General features: G+C 33.2%; 1 protein-coding gene across 4 annotated transcripts in view; it reads right to left on the bottom strand.

Moving 5' to 3' along the window:
* Window positions 1–12,164, bottom strand: part of STXBP5L (syntaxin binding protein 5L) — a 443,316-nt gene that overhangs the window by 66,110 nt on the left and 365,042 nt on the right. For all 4 annotated transcript variants that reach the window (XM_062208715.1, XM_062208727.1, XM_062208721.1 and 1 more), the window contains one exon: window positions 7,311–7,376. In XM_062208715.1, coding sequence (XP_062064699.1) covers window positions 7,311–7,376 — 66 coding nt within the window. The remainder of the gene's footprint in view (window positions 1–7,310; window positions 7,377–12,164) is intronic.

Raw genomic sequence — 12,164 nt, 5'->3', positions numbered from 1 at the left:
AAAAAGTAGCTTTATGATTTTTAAGTGGAAAAATATTTTTCCTTAAAAAAACATACATAAAGCATTAATAATAAAAGAATAGATCTATAAATTACATCAGCATCAGAAATTTCTGCACATACATGCTAGATAGCAGAATTTCTTTGTTGGATACACAGGTGAATGAAACAAAATATAGAACTCAGAAATTAATCCATCTACATATTTCCAACTAATTATTTTAAACAAAGTCACCAAGAATATACACTGGAGATAGTCTTCTTTACTTTTTTATTTTTTTGAGGCTATCCAGGGCTTTATTTTGTAATGCAGAGGCCATACCATGTCCCCAACCCCACATCCCACCTTGCACTTCTTAAATGTTTATCACTCTAGGACACCCAGCAATCCCCTTTATGACCTCTTGAAGATCATGGAATAGAAAATTATACCCTTATTTCTCTTAAACAGGTCAATAGCATTACTTACAGAATTCATTTTACATAGATAGGAAAGGATAGTCTTTTCAATAAATGTTGCTGGCAAAACTGGATATATCTTATCTCAACATATGCAAAAATCAACTCAAGATGGATCAAAGACCTAAATTTTTATTTTTTTGGACAGGCAGAGTAGACAGTGAGAGAGAGAGAGACAGAGAGAAATGTCTTCCTTTTCCGTTGGTTCACCCCCCAACGGCTGCTGCAGCTGGTGCACTATAGCGGGTGCACCACGCTGATCCGAAGCCAGGAGCCAGGTGCTTCTCCTGGTCTCCCATGCGAGTGCAGGGCCCAAGCACTTGGGCCATCCTCCACTGCATTTCCGGGCCACAGCAGAGAGCTGGCCTGGAAGAGGAGCAACCAGGACAGAATTTGGCACCCCAACCGGGATTAGAACCCGGGGTGCTGGTGCTGCAGGTGGAGGATTAGTCTATTGAGCCATGGCGCCGGCCAAAGACCTAAATTTAAGACCTAAACTATAATAAAACACCTAGAAGGAAACAGGGGAGAATCTCTAAGACACTTCTGTAGGTGAAGATTTCTTATGTAAGACCCCAAAAGCACAGGCAACAAAAGTGAAACTAGATGAATAGATTATATCAAACTAAGAAGCTTATGCACAGTAAAGGAAACAATCAATAGTATGAAAAGATATCTAACAGAATGAGAGAAAATATTTGCTAGGTACTTATCAAAAGAAAGAGATACTTCTCCAACAAAGGATTAATATTCAGAATATATCAGCTACTCAAAAAACTCAACAACCAGCCTAGGCAATCCAGTTAAAAAATGGGAAAGGGATCTGAACAGTTTTTCAAAAGTAGAAATTCAAACGGACAACAAATATATGATAAAAAACTCAGTATCACTAGCCAATTGGGGAAACCCAAAACAAAACCATGATGAGACATTATTTCATCCCTGTCACAATGGCTACTATTCAACAGATAAAGGATTAATAACCAGAATCTACAAAGAATTCAAGAAACTCCACAACATCAAAACAAACAACCCACTTAAGAGATGGGCCAAGGACCTCAATAGATATTTTTCAAAAGAGGAAATCCAAATGGCCAACAGACACATGAAAAATTTTCAAGATCACTAGCAATCAGGGAAATGCAAATCAAAACCACAATGAGGTTTCACCTCACCCCAGTTAGGATGGCTCACATTTAGAAATCTACCAACAATAGATGCTGGAGAGGATGTGGGGAAAAAGGGACACTAACCCACTGTTGGTGGGAATGCAAACTGGTTAAGCCACTATGGAAGTCAGTCTGGAGATTCCTCAGAAACCTGAATATAACCCTACCATACAACCCAGCCATCCACTCCTTGGAATTTACCCAAAGGAAATTAAATTGGCAAACAAAAAAGTGGTCTGCACCTTAATGTTTATTGCAGCTCAGTTCACAATAGCTAAGACCTGGAACCAACCCAAATGCCCATCAACAGTAGACTGGATAAAGAAACTATGGGACATGTACTCTATATAATACTATACAGCAGTCAAAAACAATGAAATCCGCTCATTTGCAAGAAGATGGAGGAATCTGGAAAACATTATGCTGAGTGAATTAAGCCAGTTCCAAAGGGACAAATATCATATGTTCTCCCTGATCGGCAACAACTAACTGAGCACCAAAGGGGAAACCTGTTGAAGTCAAATGGACACTATGAGAAACAGTGACTTGATCAGCTCTTGTGCTGACTATTGATGTACAATGTAATACTTTATCCCTTTTAGTATTTATTTTTGTTCTAGTACTGGTGGTTGAACTCTGTAATTAACACACAATTATTCTTAGGTGTTTAAATTTAACTGAAAAATGATCCCTGTTAAATTTAAGAGTAGGAATAAGAGAGGGAGGAGATGTACAATTTGGGACATGCTCAATCGGACTTGCCCCAAATGGTGGAGTTAGAAATGTGCCAGGGGATTCCAATACAATCCCATCAAGGTGGCATGTACCAATGCCATCTCACTAGTCCAAGTGATCAATTTCAGTTCACAATGGATCACACTGATAGGTCTAAGAGTCCAAGGGATCACCCAAACAAGACAAGTGTCTGCTAATACTAACTGATAGAATCAAAAAGGGAGAGAATGATCCAACATGGGAAGCAGGATACACAGGAGACTCATAGAATGGCAGACGTCCTAAACAACACTCTGGCCTCAGAATCAGCCCTTAAGGCATTTGGATCTGGCTCAAGAGCCCCGAGAGTATTTTAGGCATGGAAAGCCAAGATACTCCGGAAAAACAAAAAAACAAAACAGAACAAAAAACCTAAATGAAAGATCTTTGCGAGTGAGATCCCAGTGGAAAGAACGGGGCCATCAAAGAAGGAGGTACCTTTCTCTGAAGGGAGGAGAGATCTTCCACTTTGACTATGACCCTGTTTGAATAAGATCGGAGCTGATGAACTCAAAAGGCTTCCATAGCCTTGGCAACTCATGACTAGAGCCTAGGGAGATTCCTGACACCATAAACAAGAGTGTCAAATTGTTAAGTCAACAATAGGAGTCACTGTGTACTTACGTCCCATGTGGGATCTGTCCTCAATGTGTTGTCCAATGTAAAGTAATGCTATAACTAGTACTGAAACAGTATGTTACACTTTGTGTTTCTGTGTGGGTACAAACTGATGAAATCTTTACTTAATATATTCTAAATAGATCTTCTGTATATAAAGATGAATGAAGATGAATCTTGACGTGAATGGAATGGGAGTGGGAGCGGGAGATGTGAGGGGTGCGTGTGGGAGGGAAGTTATGGGGTTGGGAAGCCATTGTAATCCATAAACTGTGCTTTGGAAATTTATATTTACTAAATAAAAGTTTTAAAAAAAAAGGAAGAAAGTAACAATGCAGAGGAGTATGTGGTGAAAGGAAAACTCTTATGCATTATTGGTGGGAACATAAATTTTAGTACAGCTACTATGGAAAAGAATATGGATATTTTTTAAAGAAAAAACTAGAAACGGAACTGTCACATGATTCAGCAATCTCACTACTATATCCAAAAGACATAAACTCAATGTATCAAACAGACTGCTGTACAACAATGTTTATAACAGCACTGTTCACAATAGCTAAACTATGAAATCAACCAACATGTCCATTATCAGAAGAATGGTTAAGAAAATGTGAGGGTCCAGTGCTGTGGTGTAGTGGGTAAAGCCACTGCCTGCAGTGCCAGCATCCCATATGGGCACCGGTTCTAGTCCTGGCTGCTCCAGTTCTGATCCAGCTCTCTGCTGTGGCTGGGATAGCAGTAGAAGATGGCCCAAGTCCTTGGGCTCCTGCACCTGTGTGGTAGACCTGGAAGAAGCTCCTGGCTCCTGGCTTCAGATTGGCACAGCTCTGGCTGTTGCGGCCATCTGGGGAATGAACCAGCGGATGGAAGACCTTTCTCATCTCTCTCTCTCTCTCTCTCTCTCTCTCTCTCTCTCTCTCCCCTTTTGCCTCTCTGTAACTCTGCCTTTGGAATAAATAAAAATATTAAAAAAAAAAAAAGAAAATGTGAGACACCTGCACACACACAGGTATATATACTCACACAATGGAATACTATTCAGCCATGAAAACATTAAAATCCTGTAATTTGTAACAAAGTCTATAGAACTAGAGTATACCATGTTGAGTGAAATAAGCCAGACACTGAGAGGCAAGTACTGCATGTTCTATTATGTGGGAGATAAAATAAAAAACAAAAACAAAAACAAAGGTTTACTGTGAACACAAATGTTGATTACCAGAGGGTGGGGGTGGTGGGAGTTTGAATTAAAAAAATAGGAGAATCTGAGTGTGGTTCATTAATGGTCACAAATATACTAATATGAGTTATTAATAATAAGGGAAATTGGCTGAGGGTTCTATGGGGACTCTTTGTACCACTATTTTTCAATTTTTGTTTTGTAAATTTAAAGCTATATCAAAAGGAAAAAAAGAAAAATCAAATGGGAAAAAAATGTAGACACTTTTATAGACATCAAAACATAAAATAAGGCAGCACATATATTCTTAAAAATAAAAATACAGGAGATACAAAGAAAATGAATCAAACACATTATTAATACAACATTTTAATTTGCCCATTCTCCACCTTTTACAGGTCAAAGTAATCAAAATATAAGCAAGGACATGAAAGAGTTAAATAAGTTAATAAGAGTTCAATAAGGTAATACTTATAGATACTTAATGTTACATATTTGCCTTAAATAACTATTGATTTTAATATAAACAGATTGCCCATTAAATAGAAAATAATACTAATGAAATCACAACTTATGAAAACTATGTAATATATTGAATGAGATTTCAAAGAGAAAATTATATGTTGATATGTTAGAAATAATAAATATAAATTAACAAAAAGTTGAAAAGGAAAAATAAATCTTAAAAAACAGAATAATAGAGATAAAAGTAGAAATTAGTAAATTAAAAATAAAAACAAAGTAAAACCTCATGTTCGAGACTAGAAAAAATAAAAAAATGAATTCTTAGAGGGTTCAGTTAAAGAAAAATAGAACCCAAAATTCATGCATTATATTTGTAAAATTTCCATAATGAAGACGTTTTTCTTTAATGAGAAAGAATACATAAAAAATTTTAAGGGCAAATTATTTGATAGGGGATTTTACCAAAACAGTAAATGATGGTCCCAATTATTTAAACTGTTGGGCATAAGGAAAGAAGACCACTAAAGGAAAAGTATCACAAGCAAAGTTAAAAGTTAAATTGAGAAAAATATTTGATTCTCATGTTACAAAGGACTAACATCCTTAATTTATGAATCAATTGCACAAATTGATAGGAAGAGGACAAACAATTTTACATAAAATAGGAAGGTGTATACATCCGTGATTCACAGAAAAAAATTTAAACAGCTCTTAGGAAAATACTCAACACCATTTTTGTGAAAGGAAGATAGTAACAACATCGACATATCATTTTACTTATTAAACGCAAAATTAGAAAAAATTGGTAAAAAATATTTGCATATTATTACCAGGACACAAAACTGTTGCAAATGTTCAGAAGAATTTGAGAGTATGTTTATTTATTATAAAGGCATATACTCCTTGATACCAACTCTAATTTTAGGAATTTCTTGCATAGCTACTCATACATTTAAAATAAATTGTATAACAAAGTTAGTCCCTGTAGCATTGTTTGTAATTGCAGAAGATTGGTAGCAAACTAAATGCCCTGTCACAGGTACAGGTAAACAGTTGAAATAAATTATAGTAAATGCATCATTTTAATATCACACAGTGATGGAAAAGGATGAGTGTTTTATAATGAATTGGAAAGACAAAGGTACATTTTAAGATAAAATATCCTGATATTAGAAAGTTTATAAAACAGAAAGCCAGAAAGAATGTTTTTTGTTTGTTTATAAACACAAATTACCTGGAAGGATAAGAAATTAATAATAAAGTTTCTTTTTCAGGAAGATGGAAACAATGTGTCAAAACCTGATGAGAAGAAGAGTTAAATTTTTCTCTTGATGTTGAATCATATAAATGTATTATTATTCATATATTATTACTGATGAGAATTTGATATCAAGGTATGCAAATTTGATATTGGATGTTGAATTATATTTTATATTAATTATTTATGACATTGGGGAAATAAATCAAATTGATCTTCTAAGAAGACTGATTTTGGAACATGATGCTCAACATGAATTATAAAAGGGAGAGATGGAAAGCAAATATACAAGCTTGAAATATATCTGTGATAGTGTAGGTGTGGGTTAATAAATGTATTAATACCAACGAGAATGTAAAATGAAGCCTAAATTTATGAGTCTCTAAAATGATTATAAAAACAACAAAATAAGGATTAAACATTAAGACTAAAGAAAATATATACAGGACATACCTACATGTATAGCCTATGTTCTTGAAGAAGGATAAAGATCTAACAACTTTTAAGGAGTTAACTGAAGAAATGTTTCATGTTCAACTTCATTGCTTTGTAAAGACATTATAAAATGTTTATAAATTTGTATGAAGTTCAAATAAAAGAATGTAAATTAAAAAGAATTATAATTTTTAGATATTCCTTAAATAAAGACTTACAATATAGTATCAAAAATATACCTAATACTTTTGGTGATGAACAATTTACACATAATTGTATATTCATTATAGACTATCAAAATATCATAAAAATAAAAATTAAAACCATAAGTAAATCACTCGTAAATCCCACAAACCAAACATATGTTCCATTAATTTTTTATTCACATATTTTAGATTTAGCCCTAGGGATATTTCTCCTCATATTTTTTCTGTTCCTCTTTTTTTCCCTAGAAATCTTTTATTTTAAATATGTTTTAAAGAAGCATGCTTTATCATGATGGTTTAATTTACACCGTATTTTATTAACATTTGTCTTTGTTAATAAATATAAATGTCTCCAAAGTGTGGTTTCAGCGGAATGGAGTCATTTGCTCCTGTACCTATAGTATAATATTCCCCACTAACTTAGTTCTGGCTATAAGATGACAGTTTCTGTATATCTTTTATTTGATACCTAATAAACATTATCAATGTATCTGTGAAATGACTACCTTTAAAATATCTTCAAAAGTATTGCACTTGAACTTCTGATCTTCATTTTGTGGCCAAAATATTTTCATAGTCACTTCTTTCTACATGATTTTTAGGGGAAATTTGCTTCCACTTAAATTTAGAAACTGAATTATAACTACTAAAATTATGAATTTAACACTATAAGAATTATGGAAATAAAGCAAAATATTATTGTAGTGAGTTACCACAAATGTGAAAAATCCCATTCATGTTTACCTGAAGTGGGAGACTTGCAGCGCTCAAGTTCCAGGGGAACAGGACTGTCATTCAGCTCAGTTAAACCTGAAAATACAAGAACAGAAAAATGATATTGCTAGCACTTTGTAGGTAATGCTTATTTCTTAATTCCTGTAAGTTTAGAAAGGCTCCCTTCCCCTACCCCCATGAAAATTACTTTCCATGCTCATGTTACGTCACCAATCCTGAAAATTAAATAAGTAGGAAATAATAATAATTGGCATACAAAGGGCAATTAAACATGTATGGTGAAAAGATACAATTTTTTTCTGTTTTTGTATGAAATAGCTACTTTAAGAAATGACCCAATTTTATCAGAAAAGAGAGAATAAGAATAGTTAGAAGGGGGCCTTAAAAACACCTTATCCAATCTATTTTCAGAAGATACAATTATTGGCTTTCATAATATCTTTAAAGAGATTCTACAAATCAACTATTATATATAAAATGCAGTATTGTGTATTATACTGATTTATTAAATGGTATCAAATCCCCTCCTATAATAAGTATTACATCCTTCTCTTGTTTCTAATATTTCTTTCTATTCCATGACTTTCCTGACAAGTACAAGGATAAGTATTTCGTTAATTCTCAGTGTCTGCCAGTCTGTATTCCTTTGACATTTGTAAAATGCTATTCCTCATCCTATCCTTGTTAGAACATTTCATATACTTCTTAGTTTGTGAAGAAATACTCAGAGTTTTCATTTTAATGTTAAATCCTCGTAACCAGAAATACTTCAGTATTACTGTCAATGATCACAATTATCTATGCTAATATTCATTCCCCTCATCCTTGTCGTAATGTTATTTTTACCAGTAAACTTGTGATAAGTCTCCTCAAATCATATAACTGGAACTGAAAAGGCTCACTGTGATCATCTAGCTCAGCCCTTACTTTTTATAAATGAGAACTTTACATTCAAAGAGTTTAAGCTATTTATTCCAGGTCACAGAACTAATTTATGACAGAGTTTGAAGAGAACTCACAATTCACAGTACAATCATGCATTGTTTAATGATGGAGACTGTCAATATTGTCAATGCAGAAAGATCATAGAGCATTTTAACAAATCAGAGATGGTATACCGTACTACACACATAGGCTATATGGTTTAGCCGATCATGCCTAGGCTACAAATCTGCACAATATGTTAGTATAATGAGTACTATCGGTAATTGTAATATGGTAAGCATTTCCATATGTAAACTTAGAAAAGGTATTATAAGAAACGAGGCAAAAGGTACTTTTCAGCTTTATTATATTCTTGCAGGACTACTGTTGTATTTGTGGTCTATTCTTTCTGAAATGTTATTAAGCATGATATAACTATACAAATTTTTACATAGTATGTTATCATTTCAGTAGCTCACAGAACTTATAGCAGCAACTGCAAAGCTTATTGTTTGCTTTATTTCTTAATTCACTAAAAATTTGCAAGACTTTTAATTCTCATATAACCTTTAATTTTCTAGTTATAGTACTATCTTTATACTATTTACTGATGTAAGTATTACTATTAATCTGGAAGTAGACATTTGTCAACCTAAAATATCTTGGACACTGTCTTTACCTTTAAGATATTAAATGGATAGGATACATAAATAACTAAGCAATACATATTAGTTAAAAGAGTTGCTATGGAAATATCCCAGACTACTATTTGAAAATTTACTGACTTAAATAGCTTTGTTATCTGATAGCCAACAGAGACTATTAGAACCAGAACTATTTAGAAAAATAAGTTTGAATAACAATGAATAAATAGAACTATAATGACTAATGAGTGATCTGGGACCATTTAATGGAGAGGGGTGTTTTATAATTCTCAGATTTTTAGGACATCAGTGTAAGTTTTGAGTCACACAAATTTACTCAATGCCTAATGTTACACATGTTCTTTGTAGTAAAAACTAATATTTATTATTTTTACCTAATACTTTGATACATACTTTATATAAATCATCCCTTTCACACTTAAGAAAACTATAAGAGAGGCTATATAGTTATTTCCATTGCACAGATAAGAAAACCAAGGCAGAGAGACTTTTACATAAATTCTCTCAAGGTTATGCAGCTAAGAGCTTAAGTGAGCTGGATTTGCTCAATGCAAGATATTTAACAATCAAGAAAGTATAAACCAGAAAGAATTTCCTCAAAATTTTAAAGTCAAAGATTTGGTGGTTTAAGAGCTAAGCTTCATTTATCTGAAAAACAGTAAGTTTTCTATTTCTTTACTTGGCTATTGACTCTGTTGTTTTCCCTAGTTCCTTCAGAATTCACCTGATTTCCTGCTCAGTGTGGGTCTAATAACATTTCCATGTGTCAACTTACAGTATATCCAAAGCCAACATTAAATATTTTATAGTCACCATTTAATCTTATATAACCATTTAAAACAATCACCATTTAAATATTTTTTTTCTAGAAGTAATAGTTTTCCCTATAGAAAACTTCAAAGATACAAAAACATGAGAGAGTAAGTCTTTGGCTCATTTTTTTTTCTGCTGGAGTACTTGTCATTCTGCTGTAGGAATTCTTTCTATATTTTCAGGAAGTGTCCTTTGTCAGAAGTAGGCACTGTGAATAATTTATCCCACTATGTGACTTAGCTTTCATTTTCTTAATTGTATCTTTTGATGAGCAGAAATTTACTTGAAGGATAATTTATCTTTTTTTTCTTTCGTTTTAATTTCTTTTTGATTCCTGTCTAAGTAATCATTGCAAACTCCATGGTCATGATGATAACATTCTTTGTTTTCTTCCAGAAGATTACACTTTTTCACTTTTATTTTTATGTAATTCATTCCAAGGTAATTTATGGTTATTACATGAGGTATGGATGAAAGTTCATTCCCTGCACTCCCTCCAATTTCTTTCATCATTAGTTTTTTAAAAAAATGTTCATTTCTTCATTGATTTTTACTGGTGACTTGGTTAAAAATAGATTTACCATACATGAATGGGTCTATTTCTGGGCTGTCTATTCTATAATCATTGTTTTGTCTTTCGTATTGACCACCACACTATAATTAATGTAATTTTACAGTCCATCTTGAAATCAGGTAATGGATTCTTCCATCTTGTTATTTCCCGAAAGTATTTAGCTATTCTAGATCCTTTGCAATTCCATATAAATTTTAGAATTGCTTTGTCTAGGTTGGTGGGATAAAAATTTTAAAAATTTCATCTTCCAACCCATAAATACAGTATTTTCCTCCATTTAAGTGATTTTTTTCTGCAAATGTAACTTTTGTACATACCATTTTTGAAGTCTTATGTTTTATTTTTGATGATCTTATATATATTGGAGAAAGTGAGGTATTGGAATTTCCAACAATTAATGTTGAATTGTTTACTTCTCCTTTTGATACTGTCAGGTATTGCTTCATGTTTTCTGCAACTCTTGTTAGGTACATGCATTTATAATTGTTACAGCTTATTGACTGATAATATTTTGATTTTTGCTTTAAAGTCTATTAGAATAGTAACTCAAGCTTTCTTATGGTTGTCATTTACATGATCTTTTCCATTCTTTTGTTTTCAATCTATTTATATCTTTGAATGTAAAATATATCTCCTGCTGGCAGAATATATCAAGATCTTGATTTCTTTTAAAAAAAAAATCAGACTCACAATCTGTATCCATTGAATCGATTATGTAATCTCTCCCTGTGTAATGTTATTCATATTATCAGGTTATACTTGTCATTTTTCATTTTGCTTTTCTATATTTCTATATCTTTTTTTCTCTATGCTTCTTTACTTCTTTGCGTGGTATTAAGTAAATATTTTCTAGTTCAGCATTTGAATTCCGTTAACAAATCTTTCACTATATTATTTGGAGTTTTCCTGGTGTTTTCTCCAGGATTTACCATATACATCTTATCCGAATCTACTTCAGATGTAGCCTGAGTTCCAATGAGATACAGAAAATTCATTATTTAATAGCTCCATTCTTTCTTGTGTGCTATTACTGATATATGTACTATAAATATACGCTATAAAGTAAAACAATGTTCTAATTATTAAAAGATATAAGATTACATAAACTAACAAAGTGAGAAGGTGTTGATTATTTGTAAGTATATATTTAAAATGCTTGCAGATTAACTTTCTAATTTACCATTTCTGGTTCCCTTTGTTCTAAGGCATCAAAGTTACTGACTGGTATTATCTGTTTATTCAAATACAATTTTGTTCTCCCAATTTCTTTTGTTCTATTAAAACATTTGTATCATTTCTTTATGTAACTGATCCCAAAGTAACAATGACATATGCTGTTTTATAAATAGCTTTAGAGAGAGAGAGAGACAGAGAGAAAGGTCTTCCTTTTGCCGTTGGTTCAACCCTCCAAACGCACCGCGCTGATCCAAAGCCAGGAGCCAGGTACTTATCCTGGTCTTCCACGGGGTGCAGGGCCCAAGCACTTGGGCCATCCTCCACTGCACTCCCTGGCCACAGCAGAGAGCTGTCCTGGAAGAGGGGCAAGCGGGACAGAATCCAGTGCCCCGACAGGGACTAGAACCCAGTGTGCCGGCGCTGCAAGGCGGAGGATTAGCCTAGTGAGCCAGGGCGCCGGCCCTGTAGTATTTCTTAGAAAGTGGCTTTGCTAGCTACAAATTGTCTATTTTTGTTTATCTGGAAATGTCTATCTTACCTGAATTTTTGAAAGGCAGTTTTTCTGGATGCAAGATTCATGGTTCACAGGTTTTTTTTTTTCCACTTTGAATATACTATCTCACTGACAACTGGGCTCTACTATTTCTGATTAGCTGTTGTCTTACTAGAGTTCTTTTGTATGTGACAAGTCATTTTTCTTTTACTTGTTTC

The sequence above is a fragment of the Lepus europaeus genome, chromosome 2, assembly GCF_033115175.1.
Source record: "Lepus europaeus isolate LE1 chromosome 2, mLepTim1.pri, whole genome shotgun sequence".
NCBI classification, from domain to species: Eukaryota; Metazoa; Chordata; class Mammalia; order Lagomorpha; family Leporidae; genus Lepus; species Lepus europaeus.
The sequence above is the reverse complement of the archived record's forward strand: the minus strand, read 5'-3'. Positions and strand labels throughout refer to the sequence as shown.